The 12,708-nt window shown below is 44.4% G+C and overlaps 1 protein-coding gene, 1 long non-coding RNA gene and 1 pseudogene across 2 annotated transcripts; 1 reads left to right on the forward strand and 2 right to left on the reverse strand.

Moving 5' to 3' along the window:
- Positions 1-755: 755 nt before the first annotated feature.
- LOC148997633 (uncharacterized) lies at positions 756-3,199 on the reverse strand (annotated as a pseudogene).
- A 1,595-nt stretch (positions 3,200-4,794) lies between these two features.
- LOC148997634 (uncharacterized) lies at positions 4,795-6,163 on the forward strand. The gene is made up of 5 exons (XM_089120236.1): positions 4,795-4,817; positions 5,034-5,414; positions 5,530-5,768; positions 5,878-6,090; positions 6,156-6,163. The coding sequence occupies exons 1-5, from the start codon at positions 4,795-4,797 to the stop codon at positions 6,161-6,163; spliced, it is 864 nt and encodes a 287-aa protein (XP_088976362.1).
- A 5,385-nt stretch (positions 6,164-11,548) lies between these two features.
- LOC120479210 (uncharacterized) lies at positions 11,549-12,408 on the reverse strand. The gene is made up of 3 exons (XR_005622871.2): positions 12,296-12,408; positions 12,010-12,053; positions 11,549-11,728 (listed from the first exon to the last, which is right to left on the reverse strand). It is a non-coding gene; the product is annotated as an uncharacterized LOC120479210 (long non-coding RNA).
- Between the last annotated feature and the right edge of the window lie 300 nt (positions 12,409-12,708).

The raw sequence follows: 12,708 nt of genomic DNA on the forward strand, positions 1-12,708 counted from the left end.
AAAGCTTTTGTTTTTATTATTGACTAAAAGCTAAACTAAAAATGAAAATAAAAACAAAAACAAAAGCACAAACTAATTATATTAGCCTGCTTTTAATTACCCCATTATAATCACTTTCACTTTCATTAAAAATATATACTTGTAGGTTTAAAATTCCACATATGGCACATTTATTTTCTCCAACAACAAATATTTTAGCAATATGTTTATTTTAGTCAGAATTATTGCGTACTACGTAGTACTATTCACACGCATGCGCGCGCCGGCGCTCGTTCAAGGAAGCATGAATTTTAGCGGAGATTCACTTGCAGAAGCTCGTCCTCTTCTGACATGGACATATTTGTTGTGAAATGGACATATTTGCTTTACTTTCTAACATTTACAGATGGAGAATATGTGAAATGTAAGTTGAGCACTGAGGAAAGCACCACATCTCAAACGCATTAAACAGCGCAAGTATATCTGTCAGTCAGCAACAGTGTCTGTCAGAGCATTTGACAGGGCGGCAAGCTGCCTTAAACTTGTTAACTATATCAAAGTGATTTTGACGCAATTAATATAAGCTTGTGTCATGTTTAGGACAAATTGTACTACGTAGCCTAGCTACTTTCACTGCAGCAGCTATTTTTCAGATGTGCTCATTTCAAACTACTGTATCGATATAAACGGTATTGCCTCATTCCATATCGTTTCAAAAAATATAACGATACATCGTACATACTCGATATATCGCCCAGCCCTAGCCCGTGGACATTTCACGGAATCCTGTGAGACCAGGTTGGATGGAACAGCGTGTCCACACTGTATGGAGAGTATACTACGCACACACCACTGCCATAAAAAGGTTACCACAATATCAAACAGAAGACCTCAATAGGCAACCTCAGAATGCACAAAGATCCAGGGCAAATTCACTGGTCGTTTATATACGGTAGACCGGAGTCAGATAATGAGGATCTCCAATGGCACTTTACTGTTACTGCTGTCTCTCCTTCTCCATCCGGGTTGAACTGCTGTTTTCAGGCTCCTTCCCTGCCGTGGATTCCTCTGTCCCCTGCCGCTTGCCCTCTTCACTCGAACATCTGCTTTTATGATCCCCCTCGTGAACGCGATGATTCAATCTCCGCCCATCTCACAGCTGCCGCTCGTTTCTCCTTTGCGGAATCCAGCCGAACTGTTTTTCATGGGGCAACCGGCGGGGTGTTACATTAAATTAGCTCCCCATGGAAACAACACCACGTTCATTGTTCCGCCCAATTGTCACCTGGTGACAATTACATGTAGACAAACAGTTCAGAATGTAAATGTAGTTCTTGCTGCAGTTATTGGCTGCTAAATTGTACATTTTACATTATTGTTTTTTTCTGCCCTTACAAGACAAATGAAAGGTTTTCTTACCAAAACCACGCTCATCACCAAAGTCTTTTATGGCCATGCCCGACCAGTTCTGCTCAGACACACAGCGAAGGATGAACTTGTCATCTTCAACATCTGCCTTCGAAGGTGGTGTCCACAGCCGTTCGATGTCCTCCGGCTTGGGACAGTTGACCTTCCACCCCTCCTGTGTAATAAGCCGTGCCACCTTTGCGGCTGAAGGCTTGCGGACTGTGAAATGTGCTGAAAGACAGAATGACGTTACTTTGTTTGTGAAGAGTAATGCCATGGTTGGATGAAGAGATGTATACCTGACTAATGATTCCAGCAGCAGAGCTGCGTTGATGACATCCTGCGGCCGGACCGCACCAGCGCTGATGGACAGGTAATGGTGGAGCGCCTCCTGTTGCTGCGCCGGGAGCTTTTCTGCAGCCTCCTCAACAGCCCTCCGCACACACTGGGCAGAGAAAGGAGCCAGCTTGTACCTGCAGAAACAAAAAGGAAATATTAATTGTTATGTGACTGTGATGAGGCAAGATACAAAGAAGTGTATCCGTTCATACACACACACACACACACATGGACCCGTGTAAGGCACTTACAATTTATGGAGCCGATTCATGTCCCGAGAGACACTTTGAACCTCCACGCCGGATGACGAAACAAAGAAACTATTGCAGAGTTTCTCCGGCTGAATGTTCTCAGGCCTGATTCGTCTGAAGTACAGCTCCAAGCACTACGGAAAAAAGACAGATGAGTTATTCCATTTAAAACTATGGTGGTGAGAAATCAACAGTTTGTACAGTAAAACTTACAGCTTCCTCCTCAGAGCGATCTGCATACTCGAGGTTTTCTCCCTCTGTACGCCGATCACAAATCTGTCACCCAGCTTGGTCTTGTTCACCCACTCGGCATCCTGGAAAATATTGAAAAGGCGTTATTTACAAATGCACAAGTGTGCCAATATTAAAGCACATACAGAGTGTGTACAGAGTGAACTTACCGTCAAGGCTTCCACGGCTCTGGGACGCTGCATGTGGACAAACACCAAGAGCGCCTCGCAGTAGTAGCGGTAGAGCGTCTGGTCCGTGTTGGAGAGCTCTCTGCCCGCCTGGAGGTCCCTCTGGATCCTGAGCACGTCCGGCTTCGCCACTCTCACGATCTTCTGGCAGTGTTTAATGCCAGGAGCCCTCTGAACCAACCGGCTGTTTGGATTAAACATAACAGACAAGACTATTAAAGTTATCAATAACATAAAGTGAGAAAAGAATTTACATTTAAAACGTTTAAGGTTTGCCCCTTACGTTTGAGGAAGATCTGATGAAGGAGCAGAAGCATCATCTTCATCACAGTCAGACTCGCGGGGTTGGTTCGTGATAAAAAAACCACGCTGAAGAAACATGATGACGCGAGAGCGGTGATGAGGCAGGAGCGCACAGATCTGGTTGTAGTCCCAGGTCCTGTTCATCCGAACCCACTCTCTGCTCGAAGCCTTGGCTTTCTGAACCTCGGCCGCTCTCTCCTCGGGCGTGCGTTTCTTCATGCAGACTCTGGCCAGGTGAGCAGCAAGGTTTTCCTGGGGTTTGTGGCACTGCAAGCAGTGGACAACGGTGCGATCAGCGGACCTTAAAAACAAAATTACATGATATAGAATCAATTATTTAAACTATGATCTGAAAGAATGAGACATAAGTAAAAAAAAAAAGAAATAAAATACTCTTAAATATGCAGCAAAACAGGGCATTGTCCTATTACCATTGAAATGGAGCTCAACAGAAAATACACAAAAACACAAACATTACCTCTTTTCAGCTTGTCCTTCCATTTCAGCAAAATCCGATTCAGATTGTCTCAGCAGTTCAGCAGAGTAGATAGAATCCAAGAGAATCTGCGCAGACCTGATAATGGGCCATCATGAGATACCTGAGCCATCAGTGAGCCATCAATGAGCCATCAGTTTTACTGCCTGAGCTTGTGAAATGAAACTGATTAGTTCTAATGGTTTTTAAATGGGCAATCATATTTACTGCCAGGGATACTTAAGTGTTTGTTGGCTTAAGAGATGGAATTAATATAAGTCCTGAGGGAAATAATCTTTTCCCCTCTCTGACCAGCAATAAGCAGAAACAAATTCGTACAGCCGTTTTTAGTGCAGTCACTGTAAAGCTCAGAGGCCTAATTCGAGGCCTGTTTGACCCCTGCTCTCTCAGGCTGGGAAAAACATGAAACAGCCTGATATTATTATTTAATATAAAACTAATCTAGGGGTATGTGTGCTTTCATACCCCAACACTTATTTGTCTTTACCATGTTCATAGAGAGAATGAGAGTCGTCAGGTTAGCTGACCTCTTTGCCGTGGTGAAAATCTGGGAGCACTTTACCAGTTTTCAACTTGGATTATTTTATTAAAATGAACGCATCTCAGTCATTGTTTATGCTACAGACAAGTTTTGCACATCTATTGAAAGCTTGAGACCTGCACTTTAATGTGTTTGCATTGAATTATCTGTATCTTGTTCAGGGAGTTGATAATACAGACTAAAGTTGCGGCTGTCACCGCTGAACTCACCCCAGGCCTTTGTCGTTACTGTTTCTGCTGTGCTAAAACGTCTTTATTTAACTCAAATCTCAAGCTTTCTTTCTGCTTTTAGCATCAAATTAATCAGTGAGTTCGGAAAGATTAAGAGTTGAGAAAGATTATTTCCCTCAGGACTTAAATTAATTCCATCTCTTAAGCCAACAAACACTTAAGTATCCCTGGCAGTAAATATGATTGCCCATTTAAAAACCATTAGAACTAATCAGTTTCATTTCACAAGCTCAGGCAGTAAAACTGATGGCTCATTGATGGCTCACTGATGGCTCACTGATGGCTCAGCTATCTCATGATGGCCCATTATCAGGTCTGCGCAGAGGCAGACACCCATTGTATAATACTGCGATCTGATTGGCTGGTTTGAGACACTCAGGAGGTTTATCTGGGAAGCATTCTGCTAGAAAAATCACTTTTCTTCAAATGATTCTACTCTGCTGATCTGCTGAGGACTCCTGGATTCTGCTGAGGACATCTGGATTCTATCTACTCTGCTGATCTGCTGAGAAAACTTGGATCTATCTACTCTGCTGATCTGCTGAGAACACTTGGATTCTATCTACTCTGCTGATCTGCTGAGAACACTTGGATTCTATCTACTCTGCTGATCTGCTGAGGACATCTGGATTCTATCTACTCTGCTGATCTGCTGAGAAAACTTGGATCTATCTACTCTGCTGATCTGCTGAGAACACTTGGATTCTATCTACTCTGCTGAACTGCTGAGAACACTTGGATTCTATCTACTCTGCTGATCTGCTGAGAACACTTGGATTCTATCTACTCTGCTGATCTGCTGAGACAATCTGAATTGGATTTTGCTGAAATGGAAGGACAAGCTGAGAAGAGGTAATGTTTGTGTTTTTGTGTATTTTCTGTTGAGCTCCATTTCAATGGTAATAGGACAATGCCCTGTTCTGCTGCATACTTAAGAGTTTAAGGTTTAAGTTTTTATCTCTTTTTTAAGTTTTGCTGGTCAAGGGTCATATTAGGCCTCTGTTTTAAGAATTCACTGTCTTCATTCATTTGATTTGTAAGTTTTGGTGTGTCTGCTTTGTCTCACAGACAGAAATACGACCGTCGCATCATTCACTGCTTGCTTTGTGGGAAACCACAGGAGATGCTGTCGACGCATCTGAGCAGAGTGTGTATGAAAAAGAACACACCCGAAGAACGGATGGAGGAAACAACTAGGGCAAAGGAGTCTGCCAAGGCGTGGACACGGCAAGCCAGGAACTGGGACTACAAGGAGATGGTGAAACGTTACCCCCACAGACCATCCAGACTGGCTCTTCTGAAAGAGCTTTGCCAAAGAGACTTTTTTGTGGCTAATGCTCCTGAACAGGCAGACCTGGACTCAGAAGAGGCGTCCACCAGCACGGCGGGTGAACCTTCTGGAGCAGCCGGTGGCCACTCTGAAGCAGCCGTTGTCAGCTCCCTGACACGGTATGTAATTATCTGTAATATAATTATGTTATAAATCTGTTATAATAATAATGTTTCTCAACGCTCATCCATCAGTTCGTTAGTTTGTAACCTCCAAACCTTTTTGATATTGCAGCTCCTCTTCTTACGACTCTGGTGAAGAGGGCACCCAGGCAGTGAAGAGAAGGCGGGTGGAAGAAGAGGTTGGCAGCCCAGCCCCGGACTTTAATGCTTTCCTGCAGGCCTTCCCTGTGGGAATCACTGGCCAACCACCCAACAAGACCCAGAGAGAAAAAGCTGGGTTCCCCGGCGACAGAGTCTTTTATGACAAGTGGAGGGCTCTGCAGTACAGCCTTCGGGAGCAACATCTTTTGTGTACGTGTATATACTTCCTTATGATCCAATGATTAGATTTGCTCCAACAGAAACACTTAGAACTAGTATGTGAACCTGAATTTTAATTCAAATGTGCTCTCTTTGACAGCAAAATTCTCAAGACGTACCCCAACTGCAGCGATGGTGGCCAAAGTCATAGATGCAGAGGGCTGGACGGCCAATCATCCTCGTCCAGAGGACATCATGGCGAAGTGGAGGCCGCTCAGCAGAGCACAGGCGGAGAGTGACCCGGGCATCATCAAGGGGGTGACCAGGCAGAAATGGTCGGGTCTGGCTGTGAAGGCCTTTGGGGAGCAGAAAGGTATGTACAACTGTCTTATGAGCACAGTAAAATCCATAAATAAAATGAATATAATAACTGAACAGCACATTAATGACTCCCTCTTTTTGACCACAGGCGTTGTTGCAACCAAGGCCTTCGGGAAGGGCTCCATCCTGTGTGATTTCCACGGAAAGGTGATCACAGGTGCTGAGGGCAGGGAGATGGCAGAGACGCAGGACCAGCTGGGAAACCTGTTTTTCTTCAAACATGGCCCTGACGAAATCTGCATCGATGCGGAGACTTTCCCCTGTGAGTGCCACCCGTCTCTGGAAACCATCGGGAGATGAATTACACACTCAAAGAAGAAGTGCAACGTGCAGCCATGCCACTGCATAGTGAAGCTTCAGGGGGGAGACAGGCACGTCCTGCTCTTTCAGGCCACCACGGACATTAAGAAAGATGATAAGATCTGCTTCGACCACGGCATCAAGAAGAGGACTTTTCGTGGGGAGATAGAGGAGCTGGAGTGGCTGAACATTTGATTCTTTACAATTTGTGTCACATTTTATGACACAAGACTATGAACTATCAATGATTTGTTTGTCAACTGTGAGCTCGCGAATGAACTATAGATGTTTGGACAAAATTGGGAGCTTGCGCATGGACTATCAATGTTTGGACAAAATTGGGAGCTTGCGTATGGACTTGATGTTCATGTAAAAGGAGCCTCAATAGCGTCTAAACATTGTAGTTTCATGTAAAAGGAGCCTCAGTAGCGTCTAAACGTTGTAGTTTCATGTAAAAGGAGCCTCAGTGTGACCAATGAAATAATTGAGTTTGATCTACGTCCTGGAGCTGGAGTGGTTGGATCTCTGACAACCCGGACAGACTCTATTTTTTCAGACTGTGATTTTGCCGGACGTCTGCTTGCCTCTCACAGACCATGTGTGACAAATTTAAATGGAGCCTCGTTGTGAACTGACAACCCAGACAGACTGTATTGTAAGTAGAGTAAAGTACTTATTGTAAGTGTATTGTAAATACTTTGAACAGTATTGTACATTAATTTATGCTCACTGTACATTAGTAAAATAACCTCTCTGTTTTTGGTTTACCACAGCAGGATTTTGAAGAGGGCACCACGCACTCTACCCGGGCATCCCAGGACAGTGTCTCCTTCCATCGTCGGCTCCTCAGAGCTCCTTGAGGGATGCTGAGAGCGAGCCAGAACCTGAGAACAATTTCCATAAAGTTACGCATCTCTTTAACCATTCATTCACATATTGCTCACCTTTTATACTACTGCTGAATCAGCTATGCTAATTATTTCCCATCTGCCTTTCTGCTGTTATCTCGGGACAAGCGGGGTTCGTCAGGTCCAGCTTGTATCCAGCGTGTCACGGAGACTTCAGATGCCCCAACGCCTCTGATTTGATGACCAAACGCCCGTGAAGAGACGACTCGACCCCTGTGAAGAGGCGACTCAACATCGGTGATGTGTTTTCCCATAAACTAATACATGATTAACTAACTGTATTTTTCTATGGACAATTCAGAATTGCACTATTGTGTAAAGAACTATACGAATAAGAATTAGAATTAAAGCTGCTATGCATATTTCTTTTCTGTTTTAAAAACATAATTTCCCTTAATCTGAATTCAATCATTCTTTTAACAGTGGGAGCCTTACGGGAGTGTTCACGGGGCCTGCATCTTCTTCCACACATTCTCAGATGCCCAGGAAGGGATTTCTAAAAATTAGAATACAGTGATCTCTATTCAAAACAACTGAATAAGCTCTAATCGCTAACTGTAAAACATGTGATGAGGCTGTGCATTTATATATAATGGTGTCAAGTTTATAAAATGTGTGAACAACATGCAGTGTACATATTCTTTTGGAGTGCTCTTTTATATTGTTAATAAAAAATAATTTTCACAAACCTATTGTTGCATTATGATTGTTTGTTGATTATGCTGTAGCTTATGGTTTTCGATTTAAATAATCTCCTGTTAAAAATCTTTTATTAGTATAAGTATTGTCTGTGACCCTACATTCACCAAATGTTAGAGTGACTGAGATAAAATAGGACTAAAATAACTTTAACTTGTCATTTGATTTTGATTTTTCTACAGTATTTTACAGACAGCTGTCAAACTCTGTTGCAACTTTTCGTTTGATTTTTATTTCTCTACAGTATTGTGCCAACAATGAAGAGATGGAGGACTTATAATTTATTTTAAATAAATATCATTATGGTCTACTCTTCTCATTTTTTGAAATATATTTCCAAATCTGTCGAGGTTTTGCAGAGATATTTGTGTGTCTTGTAACATTGAGGGTGCAGCCATGTTTGTTTAGATGCAAAGCCCTCTGGGATATGACGTCTTAGCTTGTATTGTGATCAAATCAAACAATTGTTCAAAGCAAACTGTATTTTATTAAAATTACAATAAAGCAAAGTAAAAACTACATACACAATTAATACAGAAACAACAAAGAAATATATAGATGAACTCAATTGAAGCTTTAACAAGTTAAGAACTATACACACACACACACACACAATAAAAAGCAGAAAGACACTTTAAACATTAAACAGTGCATCTGTTACAGACAGAGATCCCTCCAGTTGTCTGGCACAGGATCCTCCGAACGCAAGCGCCTGTTGAAACATACAGAATGATAATGAAAAGTATGGTTAAATAACATTTTGGAACAAAACAAAATAGAAATGGGTATCCAAATGTACTTTAAGCCTAAATGTTTGCCTAAAAATCTATATATTAACAGGTATATATAAAAACAGGTGATGCAAACTTACTCGTTGTGCTGTGCTCGAAGGCCACCCTGGCCTCGCCATCTTCGAGGACACAGGATGGCCTGGTGTATTCCCTGTATTGGGATCCCTGCATACAGGGTTATTGCAATAAGCAAGGGATGCGATCACCGAATTACCCAGGTCACATGGGGTAACTGCATCTCATGTCTGAGCGGTATTTCATCCCCGACCCATCTTCCTGGTTGCAAAAAAAAATGTATATAGTTTTTTTAAATTAAAATTATCAGAAATGGGTATCCAAATGTACTTTAAGCCTAAATGTTTGCCTAAAAATCTCTATATTAACAGGTATATATAAAAACAGGTGATGCAAACTTACTCGTTGTGCTGTGCTCGAAGCCCACCCTGGCCTCACCATCTTCGAGGACACAGGACGGCCTGGTGAGTCCCGAGGTGGGCATGGCATCGCGGCTCGCTTCGAGTTCCAGTGACTCCAGCATGCCGCCGAACCTTCTTCCCGTGGTCGAACCTCAGCTTTTTACGGGCCGGTGTCCCTCTTCAGCGAGTTTCCAGGCATCTCGTTGTCTCCACGGATGCATCTACCACGGGTTGGGGTGCCATGTGCAATGGGCATGCAGCCGCCGGTTCCTGGACAGGACCCCAGCGCCTCATGCACATCAATTGCCTCGAGCTGCTGGCAGTACGCCTGGCCCTGCACCGCTTTCGAGCGCTGCTCAGGGGTCAACATGTACTTGTCCGCTCAGACAACACCACTGCAATAGCGTACATCAACCACCAGGGTGGTCTACGCTCACGCCGGTTGTCGCAGCTCGCCCGCCACCTCTTGTTATGGAGTCAGAAGCACCTAAGGTCCCTTCGTGCAGTAAACATTCCAGGAGACCGGAACCTGGCAGCCGACGAGCTGTCACGGATCCGCCCTATCTCCGGCGAATGGCGACTCCATCCCCAGACGGTCCAGCTGTCCATGAAGACAGCACTCCTGGTTGCACTGGCCTCCATCAAGAGGGTGGGGGACCTGCACGCATTCTCCGTTGACGAAGCGTTTCTGGAGTTCGGGCCGGCTTACTCTCACGTGATCCTGAGACCCCGGCCTGGATACGTGCCCAAGGTTCCCACCACTCCCTTCCGGGACCAGGTGGTGAACCTGCAAGCGCTGCCCCTGGAGGAGGCAGACCCAGCCTTGGCACTGCTCTGTCCGGTACGTGCTCTCCGCACCTATGTCGACAGGACGCAGTGTTTCAGGACCTCAGACCAGCTCTTTGTCTGTCATGGGGGGAGCCAGAAGGGAAGGGCTCTCTCAAAGCAACGGCTGTCTCACTGGATAGTGGACGCCATTGCTTTGTCTTACCAGCAGCAAGGCCATCCGTGCCCCCTTGGCCTCCTCTTGGGCTCTAGCGCACGGCGCCTCGCTAACAGACATCTGCAGAGCTGCAGGCTGGGCGACACCCAACACCTTCGCCAGATTCTATAATCTGCGAATTGAGCCGGTGTCCTCTCACGCACTCGCTTCCGCCAGTACTGGACCCGCTTAGGTGTCTTCGCTTGCTCGCCATTCCACTCCTCGGATTGGATAAGTGCGATATTTCCTCAGTGTCTTCCGTTGAAGCCTTGAGTCCTCCAGCACCGACGATGCGGGCACCACTGTTTGCTCTGGTTGCCGGCTAGGTGCCTCCATGTGCACGGTTCCCTATGGTAACTGACATGAGACAGTTACCATATTATTACCATACAGTATTATCCACTGTAAGCCTCTCTGAGCATGTGTCTTCCCTTGGCAAGCCATCTGTTACCCCTGGAGTTAAATTCTAGTAGCCATGCGTTCCTATGCGGCCATATGTGTTTTTGTAAGTCCTCCTTCGGTAGGCATCTGGTAGCATGTCCCTCCCGGGATATGTTTCCCAGTGTACCTTGGTAATCCTGTGTCAAAGTGGGATCCCTAAAAAAAAAAAAAAAAGGGTAAGGTGCAGGGGTCCAGACTTTCGCAGGGCACTGGAAGACAGCTTGAAGATGGCGTGATGGCACTGACCCCCATTCTCCGTCACTTCTGACGTAACTCGAAGTGACTACGAAAGGGAACGTCTCGGTTACGGATGTTACGTCTCCCTGCCACTTCAGCTGTATCGCTGGGTAGACGCCGGAGTTCAGTCTTGGCTCCTCAGCGAAGACATACTGCGGTTGCGTTCACTTCCTCCTTTTATACCCACTGCGTGGGGCGGAGATACGCTATGCAAATTCCGCAGCCCCAAGGCATTTTCATGCCATTGGCTCGTTGTTAAATACTCGAAGAGGATTGGCTTTCATGCGAAACCCCCATTCTCCGTCACTTCTGACGTAACGTCTCCGTTCCCTACTCAGGGAACGAGGGTTACATCCGTAACCGAGACGTTTAAGAACAAAATACAAATACATTTAAGACCAATACATTTAAGAACAGCAATTTACCTGCATGTATCTGCATAATGATAAGTTGGCGAAAATCATCAAATTAAAAAAACATAACACATAAACTCTGAAATGCGGTAGATGTAACATGTTTTCTAAAACTTATTTCAGGGTGTTTGTGAGCTGTTTTCGAACTGGCAGTGAAGACATATCTTGCTTAAAAAAGCACAGGCAGTGTTTTATCATCTTATCAAAACTGATAATTCTTAAACAGCACACTTCCATTCTAATGAAAAAAAAAACAACAACTTTATTTCAAAAGTGAACGTCAATGAAATGATGAAGAAACAATTTATAAATGACAGCATGCTCTTTAGAAGAAGAAACTGTGCTAAAACTGTCGAAGCCCCCAGTTTCTGCATATGCTGCTGTTGCCATGGAGTCATGAATATTGTTGTGCTGGTTCCCAGGTGTCATTCCACACTTTGCCACTGTCCAGGAACGAAAGGAAGAAAACACACAATACAATTTAAAAGAACAACCTCAGCTATAACATGTGAAACATGCCCTCTGTCTTTATTTGTCATACTACACATGTACAGAATTATATCCTAAAAACAACTAAAATCTTTGTCTTAACATGATTATCCAAATAACCTCATTGAAAATATGGTGGTTACTACTGCATTGTCAATGTATGAACCTGGTTGCAGCCCATTACGCCACTTTATTTCATCTAGGATGGTTAAGTAGGAGGAGGGTTAAGACCTACCATATTGAGCAAGGGGTCCACATAACTTTGACTTCTTCTTTTCCCTGAAACCAAAGACATATAGAGAGAAGTTACAGTTAGTTCAGAAAGCAGCAAGAGTTGCATTTAGAGCTTTTGTAAGACGATTTATGAAAAATCTGAAAATTTATGCCAGAACCACTTTACACACGATTTACACACAAATTTGTTCTGCTCATGTTTCATGAATGAGACCCAGTGTCTCCTGCCATGGCTTTTGTCGGCACAAAGGCAAAAGACCAAGAGGAACAAAGGGAAAATTACTCACATTTTTAACTCTTCTGTCCACGATGCCTTGGTACAGGAATATTTTCTGGGCACGATGTTTTCTGCATTCTGAAAAATGACAAATGAAAAATTAAAGCTGCAAGCAGCGATGGGCGGGCCCTCGCACCTGTAGCGCGTCGGGGTGTGAGGCGGCCACGTTGTATATTCTGGAGCTCAGCCGGTGCGGCTGTGCATTTGCTACGCTGCTTTGTTAAAGGTCACTTCCTGTTGCCAGCAGGTGGCGCTATGACTGTGGGTGAATGTCGGCATGTAGATTTGTTCAGGGTGGGACTCTTGTCAAATGTGTAAAATTTCATGCAGATCTGGGCATTTACAGCCAAGTTACTACAACTTCCTGTTTCATGGCGAATCATCGACGCCATGGACACGCCCATCGACGAAAACGCGCAGATA

This window comes from Pimephales promelas, chromosome 2 (genome assembly GCF_988280905.1).
Source record: "Pimephales promelas chromosome 2, fPimPro1.hap1.1, whole genome shotgun sequence".
In the NCBI taxonomy this organism is placed as follows: domain Eukaryota; kingdom Metazoa; phylum Chordata; class Actinopteri; order Cypriniformes; family Leuciscidae; genus Pimephales; species Pimephales promelas.

Bases quoted from the DNA above. Each gene is read 5' to 3' on its own strand.
- LOC148997634 (XM_089120236.1), top strand. From the start codon at position 4,795: ATGGAAGGACAAGCTGAGAAGAG. The intron at 4,818-5,033 runs GTAATGTTTGTG...TTTGTCTCACAG, and splicing joins GAAGGACAAGCTGAGAAGAG to ACAGAAATACGACCGTCGCA. The intron at 5,769-5,877 runs GTACGTGTATAT...TCTCTTTGACAG, and splicing joins TCGGGAGCAACATCTTTTGT to CAAAATTCTCAAGACGTACC.